The sequence below is a fragment of the Mirounga angustirostris genome, unplaced genomic scaffold, assembly GCF_029215605.1.
Source record: "Mirounga angustirostris isolate CCGP_5_RB_7025 unplaced genomic scaffold, mMirAng1.0.hap1 SCAF_6, whole genome shotgun sequence".
Lineage (NCBI taxonomy): Eukaryota > Metazoa > Chordata > Mammalia > Carnivora > Phocidae > Mirounga > Mirounga angustirostris.
Genome location: NW_026991714.1, coordinates 26536222 through 26554277, shown reverse-complemented (window position 1 = coordinate 26554277; position 18056 = coordinate 26536222). Strand labels below are relative to the sequence as shown.

Below are 18056 nucleotides of genomic sequence, written 5' to 3'. Positions count from 1 at the left end.
ACATTTCCATTATCAGTACATGATACTGTTTGGTTCTTCCACATCCCTACTGACACGGTGTACTATCAAGTGTTCAGTCTCTCAATATAATAGATTTTCATCTTTGCCCTTTTTGATACATTTGAGGATTTTTTTGTGATTTTTTTTGTAATGCTGCTATGCTTTCCTAGAATTTTAAACCTCAGCTTGCTTATGATGAGAGATCCAGCATAATCCAACAGATCCAAATCTGTCTTCGCCCTTTGTCCCTTGATTGTCACTATCCACTGCCTCCAAGCTAGTCACTATCCTGACTATTCTACCATAGAGAAATTTTGCCTGCTTTGATCTCCCCATCAGTGGAATCACACAGTGTGCACTCTTTTGGTTTCTTCCTTCTGCACTGTCCTGTTAAGCACAGGGATGGTTTATTCCTTCTCAGTACTGAATAACATGCTATTGTACGAATAAACTACAATGTATTTATCCATTCTGGTATTGATGTACATTTGGGTTTACATTTTGGAGCTATTATAAATAGTATTGTTTTCAACCATTCTTTATACACATCTAATGTATAGAACTAATGTATGTATTTCTGCTGGACATATGCCCTATGATCCAGCAGTTTATTCTAAGTGTGAGGGTATCTTTTTCCTCATTTCCCTTCATAAGAGTGAGGTAGCTTGGGAAGGAAAAGTACCATCCTTAGTGTGTTATTTGTGCCTTACTTTGAGAAGTCACGAAAGGGAAAATTTTCCTCAAAGCTGTGAGCTCTCAGTTTTAAATAAACTACAGTTTATTGAGTCCTTTTTATGTGCTAAGTGTTTCATATACATTATTTCATTTAATCCTCACAAGAAACCAAGTAGATAGCTCCTGTTACTGCCATTTTATGGCTGAAGAAACTAAGGCTGAGAGGCATTAAATTATTTGTCCAACCTCACATGGCCATAACGTAATGTTATCTTTGGTTCTAAAATCTTAACTAATACATTGTCCTGCTTTTCTAAATTAAATATAGGCATTTAGGGGTTCCAACACAGTACATGAGCTACTCCCTACTCCCTTCATCTCTCCCTCAAGCATGGAGTGTCACTTTCAGCAACCCCTCTTCCTCCTGCTCACAATCAGTTCACATGCCTCCGAGTTTTGAAGCCTGAATGAACTTCATTCAGAAAACAAATTATCAGGGGCGCCTGGGTGGCTCAGTCGCTTAAGCGTCTGCCTTCAACTCAGGTCATGATCCCAAGGTCCTGGGATCGAGCCCCACATCGGGCTCCCTGCTCAGCGGGAAGCCTGCTTCTTGCTCTCCCACTCCCCCTGCTTGTGTTCCCTCTCTCGCTGTCTCTCTCTCTCTGTCAAATAAATAAATTAATTTAAAAAAAAAAAGAAAAACAAATGACCAAATTAATACAGGTCACACCTCATTTTTTATTTGAAAACAATGTGTTTTTTCTTCCTATAGAAAAAACGTAGTGAGATTCCTTGTTACTGGGAAAATCAGCCAATGGGATGTCAGAAACTAAACTGCGCTTTCCATCACAATAGAGGACGTTATGTTGATGGCCTTTTCCTACCTCCAAGCAAAAGTGAGTTGTGTTTTTAATTTTAAAAGAATAGTTACAATTTAAGAACACCTATGTACACTGTACAGAGTACTTTACATACATTGCCATTTAGTCTTGGGAGAGAGTAGTTTTATTTCCACTTTACAGATGAGGGAACTGAACTTTTAATTTTAAAGGTTAAATGACTTGTACATAGTCATAGTCATAAACAAGTTAAGTATCACAGTCAGGATTAAAACTTTGTTACCAAAAGCCATATTGCCTCCCAAATGTTTCTTGGCATGACAGTTTCGATTACTATAGCTTCATTTCCCATTTTATCAGACCCAGTGAGTTTTCCAAAAGAAACTGGATTCTCCAGGCCAGGGTTTGGCAAATCTGGTCCTCCACCTATTTTATAAAATAAAGTTTTATTGGAAGGAAGCCCTGCCCATTCATTTGCATATTTTTTATGGCCAGATTTTGTGCTCCTTCTGCAGAGTTGAGACACAGAGGTCTACAAAGCCTAAAGTACTTAATGTCTAGCGCTTCACAGAAAAAGTTTACCAACCCGACTCTAGGCTATAATCTAAAATAAAATTTACACTCCCCCAAAAGCTAGTTTTTATTTCCAAAATCTCCTTCAACATTTCCTACTGGAATGATCGGCCATTTAAAAGCCACATCTTATGTGATTAAAATTTGATGCTACATATTCTCTCCTCTATTTAAGAGGAAAAAGTGGGCTTGCTCCTCTCTGGTTTAGTTCAGAAGTGTTATCTACTATGTCTTTTAACAGCTACTTTTTTGCTGTGCAAAAAGCCTCGAATTTCAATATTAAAATTAAATGTCTAGAATTTGCAAACAATTTTATGCATCTAGCCTCCAGATTATTCTGTCTTTTGAACACCTACTTTGAACGTGTTTTGTACAGTGAAGAGTTATTAGCTAAAAGCCATTTTTACCCTCTCTGGGAGTTTAGAACCTAATTGTGAAAATGGAGAAATCAGGTACAAAGAAATAAATTGTCATAAGGAAAAGCACCAAACTTAGCATATGTGATTGAAGATTTTTGATGAATTGGAACTTTATCTTCTATTTTTAATTTATGACTGATGTCGTATGTCTAGCTGTGTTGCCCACTGTGCCTGAGTCACCAGAAGAGGAAGTGAAGGCTAACCAGCTCACAGTTCAACAGAACAAATTGTCTGTCCAGTCTAATCCCTCCCCTCAGCTGCGAAGTGTTATGAAAGTAGAAAGTTCAGAAAATGTTCCTAGCCCCACCCATCCACCAGTTGTGATCAATGCTGCAGATGATGATGAAGATGATGATGGTAAGTTTTAGCTCTTGCTTTAAGGCAAATAAATGGTCAGGGTCACTCAATGAATTTGAATCAGGATTAAAGCTTGAGGCCTGCTGTTAATTGTAAATTTGCCTCATATGTCGATACATAGATCAGTTTTCTGAGGAAGGTGATGAAACCAAAACACCCATCCTGCAACCGCCTCCCGAAGTTCATAATGGATTACGGACAGCCTCTGCCCGGAAACCTGGGGTCAATTTGAAGCAAGGTAAGAAGAGGCTACATTGATGCTGCTTCCTGCTCATAAATCTGAAAGCACTGTTGAATGTGCCCAAACTATTTTAAATACATTTGAAATTTAGATCACGATCACCACCACCTCTCTGTCCCCTGACGCCACTGTACACACACCCATATTGACACATGTTCTCTTACTCATTCAGAAAACATTCGAGTGCTTACGCACAAATAAAATGCAAAGGGCACGAGGTGTTAGTTCCTCATGTGATTTCTATTTGGATTTCTCAGGTGAATGTTTGAATTTTGGAATAAAAACTCTTGAGGAAATTAAGTCAAAGAAAATGAAGGAAAAATCCAAGAAGCAAGGTGGTAAGTCATCAGTTTTGACATGGATGGTTGAATTTTGCTGGAGAAGAGTAACAGGGACACTTATTAAGGACACTGGCAGCAGCCAAAATGAGTACATAGAAAATGAGCACATAGATTTTGACTTCTGTGGCTTGTTTGAAGTAAAACACACTTATTTAAATCAGGGCTGCTTTTTTACTACTTGAAAGAACTGCTTTATCTTCAGAAATACAGCTCCAAAGAACAACATATAAAAATCATACTGAGGGGCGCCTGGGTAGCTCAGTTGTTAAGCATCTGCCTTCGGCTCAGGTCCTGGGATCGAGCCCCGCATCGGGCTCCCTGCTCAGTGGGGAGCCTGCTTCTCCCTCTCCCACTCCCCCGGCTTGTGTTCCTTCTCTCGCTGTCTCTCTGTCAAATAAATAAAAATCTTAGGAAAAAATCATAGAGATGAAAAACTTTATTTTGTAATAGATGAATTCTTCTTAGGAGCTGCTAGAATTTTCTTCTAGAGCTTGCCTCTGCCTGGTCAGTCTATATCTCCAACCCTAAAAATTACAGATACAGTATGAAATGTATTATTTAGAAAGGATCAAATGGTTGGTTCTAAGTATTCACTTGCTAAAGCTTGTTCTGTAGGAACCTTGGAGTTGTGTTTTGCAGATGATTAAATTAGATTTTAAAAGGCTGAATTGAGGGCGCCTGGGTGGCTCAGTCGTTAAGCGTCTGCCTTTGGCTTAGGTTGTGATCCCAGGGTCCTGGGATCGAGCCCCGCATCGGGCTCCCGGCTCCGCGGGAAGCCTGCTTCTCCCTCTCCCACTCCCCCTGCTTGTGTTCCCTCTCTCGCTGTGTCTCTCTCTGTCAAATAAATAAGTAAAATCTTAAAAAAAAATAAAAGGCTGAATTGACACACTTGGTAGCTGGTGTGCTTCAGGTTAACTTTAGAATGTTAGCCTTCTTGGTAAATAAAAGTAGATTGAATGCCTAAGTCACTGAAAATTTTATATTTTATTTTTACCTTGTATCCAAAGCAGATAAGAAACAGGGATTATCTCCTCTCTCCCACCCCACCCCAATCAATTCACTATAGGCAAATAGGAAGAGAAAGACTGGCTTGTTATCCAGTGGTCTGTATTGAACTTAACTGATCACAGAAACAAAATTTCTTGGCTTATAATAGCTTAATTTGCCATAAATTATTTGCTCTTCTTTGACTTGCTTTATTCAGAAGGTTCTTCCGGAGTTTCCAGTCTTTTACTCCAACCTCAGCCCATTCCAGGTCCTGAAAAAGAGAATGTTCGGACTGTAGTGAGGACAGTAACTCTTTCCAGCAAACAAGGTGAGGTATAGGTAGGTCTAGGTTGAGAGTTGTCACGCTACCACTTTTTAATAACTGGGAGAGCAAAGTCCTTGGGTGTAGTGTACCTTTGATGGATTTGCAGGAAGACTTTGGTACGTTGGTCAGATAGAAGGATGAAAAGAAAACTCAGTGCATTTGACGCTTACTTGAAAGGTTGAAATTCTTGCTCAAGCAGCTCTCACATTTAGGTATATTTAATTTTTACATTTACTCTTTATCTGTATCCATTCAGTAAATTTATTGACTGCCCATTGTGGTCAAAGAACTATAATAAACTCTAAATTATAGAAAATATAAGCCTTTTCCCTTAATAGTTTTAAACCCAGTAAGAAATACGACACAAGTAATTGTAGTATACAGATACATTTAAATGTGCTGTTCAAACAACAAAGAATTAGGGGAAAGAGAGCTCACTTTATGCTGGTTTTCACAGTTCTACATGAGAGTTAGCAATAGAGTGTGATTTCATTTAGCATATTGAAGTGCACAAACAAAAGTATAGCTTGGGTTTCTTAAGCAACTGATTAGAACACACCTGTCTTCATATACTTGGCTACTGTTAATAATTAGTGTATTAGTGATCCCTTTGGGCTGTGCATTTGGCTGTTTATTATTTAATAGACTGAATCTTTTTTCCCCCCCATGTGACAGTCTTGAGATGTGATTTTCAAGAGACTTTCTGGGTGGGCTCATGATATCAGAGCATATTTTGTACCCATTATTATTTACTGAATACAGAAAAATTGGATAATAGAGAAATTCTGTTTTTGCCATTTCAGGAGAAGAACCCTTGGTAAGATTGAGTCTCACTGAGAGACTGGGAAAACGAAAATTTTCAGTAGGTGAGGTGAATTTTGTGCATATCTTTTGTTTTCTTCTATTTGTGCATTAACATGGTAATGTCCTCCAAAACTGACTTTATACAATGTCCTGTTGATATTGATCTATTTGCTGGTCCCTCTGAATTGGCTGAAAGAACTTATAAAATTTCCTTGTTTTTCACATGCATTATACCTTTTCTTGATTTACAGAAATTTATAGTGTTACAATTTAAGTAGATTGTAACTAGCTTTTTAGAAGGTACTACATTGAAAAAACAGTAAAGAAGATACCTCTTTGTCTCTTTGGACAAATTGAAATTTGAGTTTTTTCAAGGGGAAAAAGTGTCCAGTTAATATAAATTGGTCCCTCAGTTTATTAATGCTATTTTATATTTAGGGAAGCGTTTTATCGTATTTTTGAATTGTCATGTACATACCCTAATGTGTCTGTCTCAAAAGAATTTTGAAAATCTTCTCTGAGGGGCGCCTGGGTGGCTCAGTCGTTAAGCGTCTGCCTTCGGCTCAGGTCATGATCCCCGGGGCCCCGCATCGGGCTCCCTGCTCAGCGGGAAGCCTGCTTCTCCCTCTCCGATTCCCCTTGCTTGTGTTCCCTCTCTCGCTGTGTCTCTCTCTGTCAAATAAATAAATAAAATCTTTAAAAAAAAAAAAAAGAAAATCTTCTCTGATTTCAGCTATTCCTTCATACTCTTCTTAAAATGCGCTTGCAAATATGAAATCTTACCTGTTTTGTGTTTTCTTTGATACCATTTTCACTGCCTGAGAAGCTTTTTTAATGTCTACATACATGGAAACTTTGTGATTTTTGGTCTCACATTTAAATTTAAATTATAAATGAGAGTAGAGAGAAAATCATACCCTGTGTAGGGTCTTTCAGATTTTTAATGGGACGCTGCAAAGATTATCGCTAGTCAAGCAATCTGAAAAACAGTTTTTAACTTGTGACATTTAAACAGCTCATATTGAATAGTATAATATAATAAACGACCAGTCAGGAAACTTGGTAAGGTTCTATCACTAATTGGTGACTTGAATAAGATAGAATTTTTCATAACCTTAGATCTCTTATCTACAATTGAAGAGAGGGGGCTATTTGGTCTTCCAAGTTTTCATGTCACAGGAAAATATAATGATTCCTTTCCTGTCCACCAGGAACATTCCGGGTGCATTTAACCACAGATACCCCTAGAATTTAGCAAGTGGCCATTTAAGATGTTTTTTGTATATGAAGTTTTTTTCACATATTCCTAATTCTGAATTTTGGCTTTACTCGGGGCTTATTCTCCATTTGTAGTTTTAGTCAATTATTTGATAGATGTTGATTTGTGCATTCTACTTTTTGTCCCTTATTTCTTCTTTCTGGGACATTTTTATTCTCTAACATTGAGTTCTGTAAGGACACTAGTGAATGAACACACTATATAAATGCAGAAAACTGACATTCTGCGTTGTCTGTTTTGCTTGTATTTCTTAACCTTGTTGAAGACTGATTTGAACTCTTGAACTAAGTTGTCTCCATTTGTAGGTGGTGACAGTGATCCTCCATTAAAGCGTAGCCTTGCACAGAGGTTGGGGAAGAAAGTGGAAGCTACAGAAACTAACACTGACAAAGCACCAAAGAAAGGTACCTTTGTTCTAATATACTCTGTGTGTGTGTGTGTGTGTGTGTAATCATGATACTTGTCTCTTGTAATGTTAACAGGTATGGTTCGTCATTCTTTTTTGTTCAGATAAATTAGATTATCTTGTTGTTTGCATTATTCAACAAACATTTGAGTATTTACTCTAGTGCTAGATTTTAGGGAGATGCCACTGGATAAAATAAATAACATCACAGTGCTCAGGAGCTTATAGTATAATGGCAGATAGGAGTACTTATATATATTGTGATAAATTCTGTGATAGAAAAAGTACACAGTGTTATCGGAGAACACAGGAAGGGCACTTCTCTTACCATCTGTCAGGGAAGGGTTCCCAAGGCAAATTATGTTGAAGCAGACCTGAAACATGAGTTAGGAATTAGGGAGGTGAAGCTGAAGGACCAGAGGCTATGCTGAGGCAGAGAAAGCACAGAGCTAAGAAAGCAGGATATACTCAAGGAACTGAGTATGATTGAAACATAGAATTGGGGTAAAGGGCCTATTGACTGGAGAGGAGGAAGGAAGTGGATCATATGGAGCCTTTCAAGCCATGGTAGAGAGTTTGGACTTTGTAGCAAACCATGTGAAGGTTATGAACAAGGATCAAAAGCTCAGATTTGCATTTCAGAACCATCACCTTGCCTAAAATATGGAGAAAGATTAGAAGGGGACGAATGTGCTGTCCAGGATATGAGTTAGCAGGCTGTTAATAAAATCTAAATGAGAGGAGTTAGTGGCATAGATTTAGTGTTCTAAAAGTTGGTATGGAGAGATGTGGACTAAATGAGAGATATTTGGGAGTTAGAATGATTTCGTGGTTGAAGTTCTATTTATAGAAGTCAAGGTTGGACTTTGTTTTCCTTTTATGACTTGGCAGTGAAACATTGGTGTTAATTACTGAAAGAATAGGTGGGTTTTTTTCCTTTTTATTGTGTTTAGTTTTAACTTCTTTTGAAGATGAGAAACTTGCACTTTCCCCCTAGCTGAAGAGATTTTAATGAGTAGATGTTTTTGTTTAGGGTCTTTCTTGGTCTCTCAGAGCAAACAAGTTACTCTTTTTTTTTTTTAAAGATTTTATTTATTTGACAGACAGCGAGAGGGAACACAAGCAGGGGGAGAGGGAGAAGCAGGCTTCCCACCGAGCAGGGAGCCTGACATGGGGCTCGATCCCAGGACCCTGAGATCATGACCTGAGCCGAAGGCAGCCGCTTAACCAACTGAGCCACTCAGGCGCCCCAAGTTACTCTTTTTCTTTGCAGTCATAACCTTTTTCTCCTTGCCTATCGATCATATTAAAAATTTTCATAAATAAAAAGCACATTTTAAATAGATTGGGGGGCCTTTTGATGCCATTAAGATTATAGAAGTTTGTACAATAACAGAATTATTTCCCTGAATTCAAGTTTTTGCTTTTCAGATCTGAAAAAAGATTTTTTTTTTTTTAAAGCCTTCCAAAGTGCTCTAGGGAATCCATGATTCACATAGGTCTTGTTCTGTGGAAAAGAAAAATTTTAAGACCTTAAGAGATTTCTTTTTTAAGTATTTTCATTAGAAGACAAACATAAACCTAATTTGTGAACTTTAAAAAAAAAAAAGGTCTCTGTTCAACTTTTGGTGTTTAAAATACATATTTTTTACAGTTCATATTTCCAAGTCTCTGAAGGAGCGATTAGGCATGTCAGCTGGTCCCAACAGTGAGGAGGCAGGAGGTAGGTAAACCCTGAGACCAGCTTCTAATATTTTTTTCCTTGCCATACAATCTTTACCTTTTCTCTGATTTATTTTCCTGTTGCAGTTAGGTTAGGGCTTGTGTCTTTTGTGGTTTTATTTGTTATTTATTTATTTTTTAAGTAATATGACTCACTGGTATGAATTTTTTTTTTTTTTTTTTTTTTTTTTTTAAGATTTGAGAGCGAGAACTAGTGGAGAGGGGCAGGGGGGGCTGGAGAAAGCGAGAGAAGCAGACTCTGCCGAGCAGGAAGTCTAACACAGGACTCAGTCCCAGGACCCGGATATCATGACCTGTGCGGAAGGCAGACGCTTAACTGACTGAGCCCCTGAGGTGCCCCATGAATTCTCTTAAAAGATGGCGAAATGATAAAAATCTTTTTAAAAAAAAAAAAAGGGGGCGCCTGGGTGGCTCAGTCGTTAAGCGTCTGCCTTCGGCTCAGGTCATGATCCCAGGGTCCTGGGATCGAGTCCCACATCGGGCTCCCTGCTCGGCAAGAAGCCTGCTTCTCCCTCTCCCATTCCCCCTGCTTGTGTTCCTGCTCTCGCTCGCTCTCTCTGTCAAATAAATAAATAAAATCTTTAAAAAAAAAAAGATGGCGAAATGATCAGTTCACCATAGCATTAGTAGTAAGAAACTAGAAACTACCTAAATATCCAACAAAAATTCAACTAAGGTAGTTATGTACAAAAATAATTATTGTCATAAGTCATATTTTGAACAATCATGATTTGAAAAACTTCTCACATTATATTGAATGAAGAAAGGTTACAAAAGAACACACTGCTTTTGACCTTTGGATTTAGGGTAAGAATCTTACTTTGTGGGGGTGATGAAGTTTATTTTATTATAGAAACTTATTCAGAATAACATCCGTATGTATGATTTCAGTTTTGTAAAGATAAAAATATATGCCTTAGAAAAACACTGCAAAAAATACACCAAAATAATTTTCTTGTCTATATTCTGTACTCTTCCTGTACTCTTAAGTTTTAAACCTTTTAAATTGCAAGATCTAACCACTTAGTGTATATATGTATACAGTTTAAAGAATAGTAAAATGAACCTGTACTCCAGCCATCCTGCTCTTTTATACCTCGCTCTTCTGATTGAGCCAGCCTTGCGCCCCTCAGTTTAATGCTTTTTAATTTTTATATCTATGCTTTTTAATTTTTATGTCTTATGTTTATGAATGGTGTTAGCCTGTGTTTTTTTTTTTATCCTATCCTTATCTGGTTTGTATATTAAGATTTTTACCAGCATCATAAAAAGAATCTGATGTTAAACATTCTTACTCTTTTGTAAAGAACCTGGGTTTATTCTTCAGAAACTTTTATAATTTTCTCTTTATTCCTCCCTGCTGTGCTAGGACTTTAGTACAGTAGGTCTAAACATGGCACTTTTGGTTGATTCAGCCCAGTGCTCAGTGGGCCCTTCAAATCTGAGGACTTAGTTCTAGAAAACATTCCTCTCATTTCCCTGAGTATGTCTTCCCACTCTTCTTTTGGTTTCTCTGTGGCATTCGTACCAGACAGAGGCTGGCTGGAATTTCAGGACATAGGTCTCACGTGTTTTCTAACCTTGCCTTCATGCTACCTTAGTAGCATGGTCTTCTATGGTCTTTGCTTGACTTTATTATCTAGGTCAGGAATTGACAGACTTTTTCTATGAAAGGTCAGATAGTAAATATTTTAGGTGTTGTGGTGCAGTCTCCACAGCTACTCCACTGTGCGGCCATGGCCACATTGGGCCCATCAGCTATAATTTGCCAAGCCTCTTCTAGATGGCTGATTGTCTTTTTTTTATTATTCAGTTCCTTTGGTGGGGTTTATTTGTGTGCCTGTGTTTTTATCTTCCCAGACCTTTTTTTTGTTCTCTGGTTTCTCCCTGTTTCACAGCCTGATTTCGGGCTGCCCTGGAGTTTCTAATTGGAATCTTTAAAAAAAAAAAAAAAAGTGTGTATTGTCATCTCCATCACTTCTGTTTGTTTTGGTCCACTTTTAATGTTGTGGTTTTTTCATAGCTCTTGGGCTTCCTTTGGAGGTTCTAAAGGTCTTATTCCCAAGTGGTCCTCTCTCCAGATTGGGAGACACGAGTGAGGACTGCCTGAGGCGGGGAGGGCGTGCTAAGAGTCAGCTTGTGTGAGTTGCAGGCTGGAAGGCTAGGGGCCCATACCATTGCCACAGTAAGAAAGTTTCTTTCCTTCCCTGCCTCTCCTTTTTCCTCTTCTCCCCTGTTCTTTTCCTGCTTAGCATTTTTTGTTCTCCCTCCAGCCCCAACCTCCTAACTTGCTCCCCTCCCCAGCAGATTCTCCTCTTTTCAGGGAGCAGTTCCAGGAGAAAGTCATGACTGGTCCTGCGGCTCTATAGGCCATCCTTACATTTCTGCCCACTGTTCTTTTCCTACTAGTTTGGCAGTTTTCTTTGGTTCTGCTGGGAAGAACAGATCTCATTCCTATAGTTTCATTTGTTCTTTTTCTGTTTTTCTGTAAATTCACATAGCTGCTGTCTTATCTCAGAAATCCCTCGATTTATGCTGTGCCAGTGGCAGCCTTGTTTTCCCCTACTGTTGTGGGTTTATTCTATTTTTAATGTCTTCTCTATTATTTTGATAAAATTTTGGTAGAGTGGGGAAACAAGATCTTCATGTCGCCATTCACGCACTTCCTTGGAGTGGAAATTTTGAGATCAGTCTGCCATCTTTAAAAGGAAGAATTTTTATTTAAAAAGCCTAAGCAAGTAATTCAGTATCTGTTTGAGTACTTCCTATATACAGGTACTATACTAAAATATTTCCGATAACTACATATAGTCCGTTTTCATGAAGTATCTAGTGTGGCTGGAAATGCAGGTAGTTGCAGTGCTGTGATCACAGAAATAAACTAGATTGGCAGGTATCAGGTTCTACACCGAACTCAGTTAAAACTAGGCAGCAAGAGAATGAGACCAGTAGGGCATACTCTCTGTAGAAGGGACAGCATGTTCAAAAAATGAGAAGGTGAAACCAAACATGATGTGTTTAAGGTTGTTAAAGGATATTTTTTGTTTTGGATCTTTCATTTAAAGCTGTCATTCGGGGGCCCCTTGGTAGCTCAGTCGGTTAAGCGTCTGCCTTCAGCTCAGGTCATGATCTCAGGGTCCTGGGATCGAGCCCTGGGGCAGACTCCCTGCTTCTCCCTCTCCCTCTGCCCCTTCACCCTGCTCATGCTCTCTCCCTCCCTCTCTCAAAATAAATAAAATCTTTTTTTTTTTTTAAAGATTTTATTTATTTATTTGACAGAGAGAGACATAGAGAGACCAGGAACACAAGCAGGGGGAGTGGGAGAGGGAGAAGCAGGCTTCCCGCAGAGCAGGGAGCCCAATGTGGGACTCGATCCCAGGACCCTGGGATCATGACCTGAGCTGAAGGCAGACGCTTAATGACTGAGCCACCCAGGCACCCCATAAATAAAATCTTAAAAAAAACAAACTGTCCTTCAGTTATCAAATGCATGTGTACAATCTCCATATTTTTCTTGTTTTTCCCACATTACTTCACTATTTCTTTTAGCTTTTCAGTAATGACGACAAGCATATCTGTCAGATGTGAAATTTGCTCTTTAAACAGATGTAGAATGACTAACATATCATTAAAAATCGCACTTCAGTGGCATGCCAGTCTTTGAGCCTTTCCCATTTTTCTTCTGTCTTGTTACCTGTTTTAGCTCCTATTCATCCTTCTAATATCACTTAAACATTACTTCCTCTGAAAAGCTTCCCTTAACCAATTCTAGACAAAGGTTGGGGTTCTTCCTCCTACATAGTATTATACTTCCTTTATCAAAGTTATCATTATTGGGGTGCCTGGCTGGCTCAGTAGGGCATGCAGTGTAGCTCTTGATCCAGGATCATGAGTTCAAGCCCCATTGGGCTTAGAGCTTACTTAAAAAAAAAAAAACAACAACACAAAGTTACTATTACCATACTGTAAACTACATGTGGGCAGAGATTGTGTTTTGCTTATCGTTATATTTCTAGCACAGTATCCAGCACCTGTTTATAAGTGAATGGAAGAATTAATTTATTGCCATTTTGTTGAGATTTACAATGACAGATGTCTCCAGCTAATAAATGGCTTTGAGATTCTCCAGGAATAAGCTTCTGAATAGAACTCCAACAAATCAGTAATTTTTGCCACCTAAGAGTTTTCATTGAGGGCCACTACCTGAAACGTGCAGTATTTTAAAACTGAAATTGAAACTAATATACTTTGATCATTTTAATTACCTGCCTACATGATACCACTCTATTAGGACTCTGCCCTGATCCAAGAATAGAGAGAGCATACGTTGTTAAGAGGTGAATGCTAAATACAGTGATTGTTTTTTCCCCCCATGAAAACAGAGAGAGTCACTAAAGTTGGTGAGATCCATGTGAAGACATTAGAAGAAATTCTTCTTGAAAAAGCTAGTCAGAAACGTGGAGAATTGCAACCTAAACTCAAGACAGAAGGACCTTCAAAAGTTGATGATTCTACTTTAGGAACAAGAAGCCCCTCCACTATCCGAATCAAAACCTTCTCTGAGGTCCTGGCTGAAAAGAAACATCGGCAGCAGGAAGCAGAGAGGCAAAAAAGCAAAAAGGATGTAACTTGCATCAAGCTAAAGGCAGATAGTGAAATTAAAAAAACAGTGGTTCTCCCACCTATAGTTACCAGCAAAGGACAATCAGAGGAGCCCGCAGGTAGAACAAAGTCTATGCAGGAGGTGCACATCAAGACACTGGAGGAAATTAAACAGGAGAAGGCACTGCGGGTACAGCAGAGCTCTGAGGGCAGCACCAGCTCCCAGCCTCAGCCTGAGGCCACCCCAGGGGCAAGGCGGCTTCTCCGAATCACAAAAAAAACAGGTAACACCACAGTTTGGTCTGGGGGCCCTGGGTGGCTCAGTTGTTAAGCTGTTAAGCGTCTGCCTTTGGCTCAGGTCATGATCCCAGGGTCCTGGGATCGAGCTCCGCATCGGGCTCCCTGCTCTGCGGAAAGCCTGCTTCTCCCTCTCCCACTCCCCCTGCTTGTGTTCCCTCTCTCGCTGTGTCTCTCTCTGTCAAATAAATAAATTTTAAAAAGCAAAACAAAACAAAAAAATACCACAGTTTGGTCTGTAGTACCATTTCCCCAGATCATATTTCAAAGGGCAGTATTCCACAGGATTTTCATAGGAGTTCTGTGAGAACTTTACTCAGATAACTTTGAAAACCACTGGATCAAATGAAGTTAAGCTCTTTCTTTACAGGAGTGCTATATAGACCTTTGATGTTTTAAGGTACATTTTGAAACTTTATGAGGGTGAATGGGCTTCATCTACAATTTTATTTGTCCTATCTTTATTTTCATTAAGAAAAGTTTTACTTAAACTGTTCCTGAAGTTGCAGCCTAAATGAAATAATTAATGATGTGTTTAATGTGAATATAGGTATAAAAGAAGAGAAGAAACTTCAAGAAGGAAGTGAAGTTGCTTCCCAGAGCAGTGTTATTAGAACAGAGGCTAAAGAGGTGAGTTTAAGATCATTTCATAGTTTTGTTCATGGCAAGCAAAGGCCAGATGAATGATAAAGTGTGCCTTTTAGTTTTAGCATAATAAATTTCTATTTAACACTTCAATAATAAATTAGGTAAACAGTTTTTCATTATGCTTATACTATTCTATGAGAATTTTCTGTACTTACAGTGTTCCCTGCCCCCTTAAAAGTTGTTTTTTTTAATTTGGCCATTTAACATTTTTTAAACTAAGCATAATGGCACTCATTTTACAAAACTTGGGGACTTTTTTTTTAAAAGAATTAAAAACCCTGTAATTCTGCAACCCAGACATAACAACCATTAGCTTTTTTCATGGGTTTTTCTCAAGCCTTTTATTTATGTACATATGTATGTGAACTTGTTCATTGTTTAACTCATGTTTAGAAAGTAATTGAGAGGGGCGTCTGGGTGGCTCAGTCGTTAAGCGTCTGCCTTCGGCTCGGGTCGTGATCCCCAGGGTCCTGGGATCAAGCCCCACATCGGGCTCCCTGCTCGGCGGGAAGCCTGCTTCTCCCTCTCCCACTCCCCCTGCTTGTGTTCCCTCTCTCGCTGTGTCTCTCTGTCAAGTAAATGAATAAAATCTTCAAAAAAAAAAAGAAAGTAATTGAGAACTCTATAGTGTATCATTTTGCAGCCTGCTTTAATTTTACTATATTCATAATTCTTTGGGATGTTTGTTTTTACTGACCATGACATAATGTTCTATTATATCAATATAGTCTGCTTCTGGACATTTCTATTTTGTTTTACACAGTTAAGGTAATGAACATCCTTGTCCATAAATCTTTGTGCAAGTGTCTGATTATTTAGGAGGCATTTGTATTTGACTTAGGGTCATGATTGTCTAAGTCTATAAAATTGGGGTTTTCATTGTTCCATACATCTTTAACTTTTCATCTTCAGTTTGGTATTTTCTGTTTAATATCAAAGAGCAAAAGCTCTTGTGTTCTGGATCGTGTTAAACTCTGCTTGACATGGATGTCAGCCCAGTAACTTAAACAAGATTTAATTCTTAATTGAGATAAAATTGACATTTATATTATTTTCGACATACTTATATTAGTTTCAGGTGTACTTTTTTCTTTTAAACAAGTTTTTGTTTTGTTTTGTTTTTAAGATTTTATTTTTTAAGTAACCTCTACATCCAGCGTGGCGCTCGAACTCAACAACCTCGAGATCAAGAGTCACTTGCTCTACCAGCTGAGCCAGCCAGGCACCCCAAGTTTTTTCTCCGTGGTTGTTGTTGTTGTTTTAATTGAGCTATTAAGCCTGGTAACTTATAAATAATAATTAACATACAGATTGTTTAGAGGTATGAAATTTTAAATCTGTCATTTAAATTTGCCCACAGGCTTCAGAAGAGACCACAGGAGTTGGCATCACCAAAATTCAAGTCAAGAGGTGTGAGACCATGAGAGAGAAGCACATGCAGAAACAGCTGGAGAGGGGCACCTCACAGAAGGAAAAATCAGTTTTGACACCCCTCCGGGGAGACGTAGACTCTTACAATACTCAGATAGCAGAGAAGCCGGTGCTCACTACAGTGCCGGGCCTCACACGGCACCTGACCAAGCGGCTTCCCACAAAGCCATCCCAAAAGGCAGAGGTAGAAACCTCAGGCATTGGGGACTCGATATTGAATGTGAAATGTGCAGCACAGACCTTGGAAAAAAGGGGTAAAGGTGAGTGGTTTTTCTAGTGTATCTTGCTTTAGGATTTGAAAATTACCAAGTTTCCAGTAACTCCCTAGCAACAATTAGGTTAAATTCCATTTGTGTTGTAGACTTTTCACACAGGTGGAAAGTAGTATTTCTGATAATTCTACTTAAAAAGACAAAGCTCCTTTCTCAGAATTTAAAATTGCTGTTAAAAAGCTTTGTCTAGGGGCACCCGTGTGGCTTAGTCAAGTAAGCCTTGTGCTCAGGTCACGGGCTCCCTGTCTGCTTCTCCCTCTCTCTCTCAAATAAATAAAAAAAATCTTTGAAAAATAAAAGTAAAAAAAATAAAAAGCTTTGTCTAAAGCTTGCTTTGGCAGCACATAGACTAAAACTGGAATGCTCCAGAGAAGATTAGGATGGCCCTGTGCAAGGATGACACACAAATTCAGGAAGCATTCCGTATTTTTAACTAAGTCATGGGGACGTAACATAGCATGGTGACTGTAGTTAACAGTATTCTATTATGTATTTGAAAGTTGCTAGGAGAGTAGATCTTAAAAGTGCTCACACAAAAAAATTGTAACTATGTATGGTAATGGATTAACTAGACTTACTGTGGCGATCATGTAGTCATGATGTATACAAATATTAAGTCATTATGTTGTATACCCAAAACTAATATAATGTTATACGTCAGTTATACCTCAGTGGGGGAATAAAAGCTCTCTGTGGTGCATCTTTCCTCTGGTTTTGAAGAAGAAAAACACCAGGGAATGGAAGAACAGTAGTGAATTCAAGAGCCAGTGAAAGGAATTGAGTATAGATCTACATTATGACCGCATTGTAGTGCACATTGTTTAGGATTACTTTCAATTTGGGGGTGTGTATGATATTTCTAGTATTGTGAAGGAATTTTTATATTCTAGAGTTATTCTCCATGTAAAAGAGGAATTATTCTAGCCATTAATCGGATATTTTCTGTCCCTTGTAGCTAAACCCAAAGTCAATGTGAAGCCATCTGTGGTTAAAGTTGTCTCATCCCCCAAACTGGCCCCCAAACGCAAGGCAGTGGAGGCCCACCCTGCTGTCATTGCAGCTGTGAAGCCACTCAGCTCCAGCGGCGTCCTCCAGGAAAGCCCCACCAAAAAAGCAGCTGTGGTAAGAAGTAGATGCAGCTAGAGGGTGCTTTGGTCAGTGTGGGAGGAAAGCAGGGCAGAGTCACTCTGCTAGCTCTGTGTGCTACTTTTGCCATTTCCGAAGCATTTTAGTTTAGGTTGTTACTGTATTCTACATTCACAGTTAGACATTTATGGAGTGGCAGAATGGATTTTTTTTTTTTTTTTTAAGCTAATTCTTGGGTGGCAAGAGATTTTGTTTATTCTACACTCAGCCTTTGGATTATTTATTCTCGGATTTCCAGGCTTAAAGAATGATAACCATGGTTCTAAGAAGGTGGCAAAGTAAACGAATATGCTCAAATAAAAAAAGCCTGACTCCCACTGAGTTAACCTTCCTTTTACTTTTGTAGGCGGTTGTCCCACTCCTTTCTGAGGACAAGTCAGTCACTGTGCCTGAGATGGAAAAACCTAGAGACAGGTAAACCTTGCAGTTCTTCTTAACCAAACTTTAGGCCACTATTATTATTTATGTGCTCTAGAGAATGACACTGCTAAATAAATCTTCGGACATGTCCAACTTAGCCACTCAGACCAACTTAATAGCGAACTTAAATCTGCTAAACTTCCAATTAATTACAAGAAAACATGATATGCATGCAAGGTTGCTGTTCTCCTTTGATGCCACTGTTTATATATTGATTGCATTATTTTTGCAATGTTTTCAATATCTGTCTG

The 18056-nt window shown here is 38.7% G+C and overlaps 1 protein-coding gene and 1 non-coding gene across 5 annotated transcripts in view; both read left to right on the top strand.

Moving 5' to 3' along the window:
• ZC3H11A (zinc finger CCCH-type containing 11A) overlaps window positions 1–18056 on the top strand; it is a 40367-nt gene that overhangs the window by 21547 nt on the left and 764 nt on the right. For 3 of the 4 annotated variants that reach the window (XM_064593968.1, XM_054506591.2, XM_054506590.2), the window contains exons 6-18: window positions 1448–1571; window positions 2660–2863; window positions 2985–3101; window positions 3362–3442; window positions 4650–4760; window positions 5561–5623; window positions 7146–7244; window positions 8901–8969; window positions 13372–13875; window positions 14439–14518; window positions 15897–16227; window positions 17195–17361; window positions 17732–17799. In XM_064593968.1, the coding sequence (XP_064450038.1) occupies window positions 1448–1571; window positions 2660–2863; window positions 2985–3101; window positions 3362–3442; window positions 4650–4760; window positions 5561–5623; window positions 7146–7244; window positions 8901–8969; window positions 13372–13875; window positions 14439–14518; window positions 15897–16227; window positions 17195–17361; window positions 17732–17799 (2018 nt within the window). The remainder of the gene's footprint in view (window positions 1–1447; window positions 1572–2659; window positions 2864–2984; window positions 3102–3361; window positions 3443–4649; window positions 4761–5560; window positions 5624–7145; window positions 7245–8900; window positions 8970–13371; window positions 13876–14438; window positions 14519–15896; window positions 16228–17194; window positions 17362–17731; window positions 17800–18056) is intronic. The other variant, XM_064593969.1, reaches the window with a different exon arrangement.
• Window positions 16569–16670, top strand: LOC123840755 (U6 spliceosomal RNA). Its single transcript, XR_006790080.1, has one exon. It is a non-coding gene; the product is annotated as a U6 spliceosomal RNA (small nuclear RNA).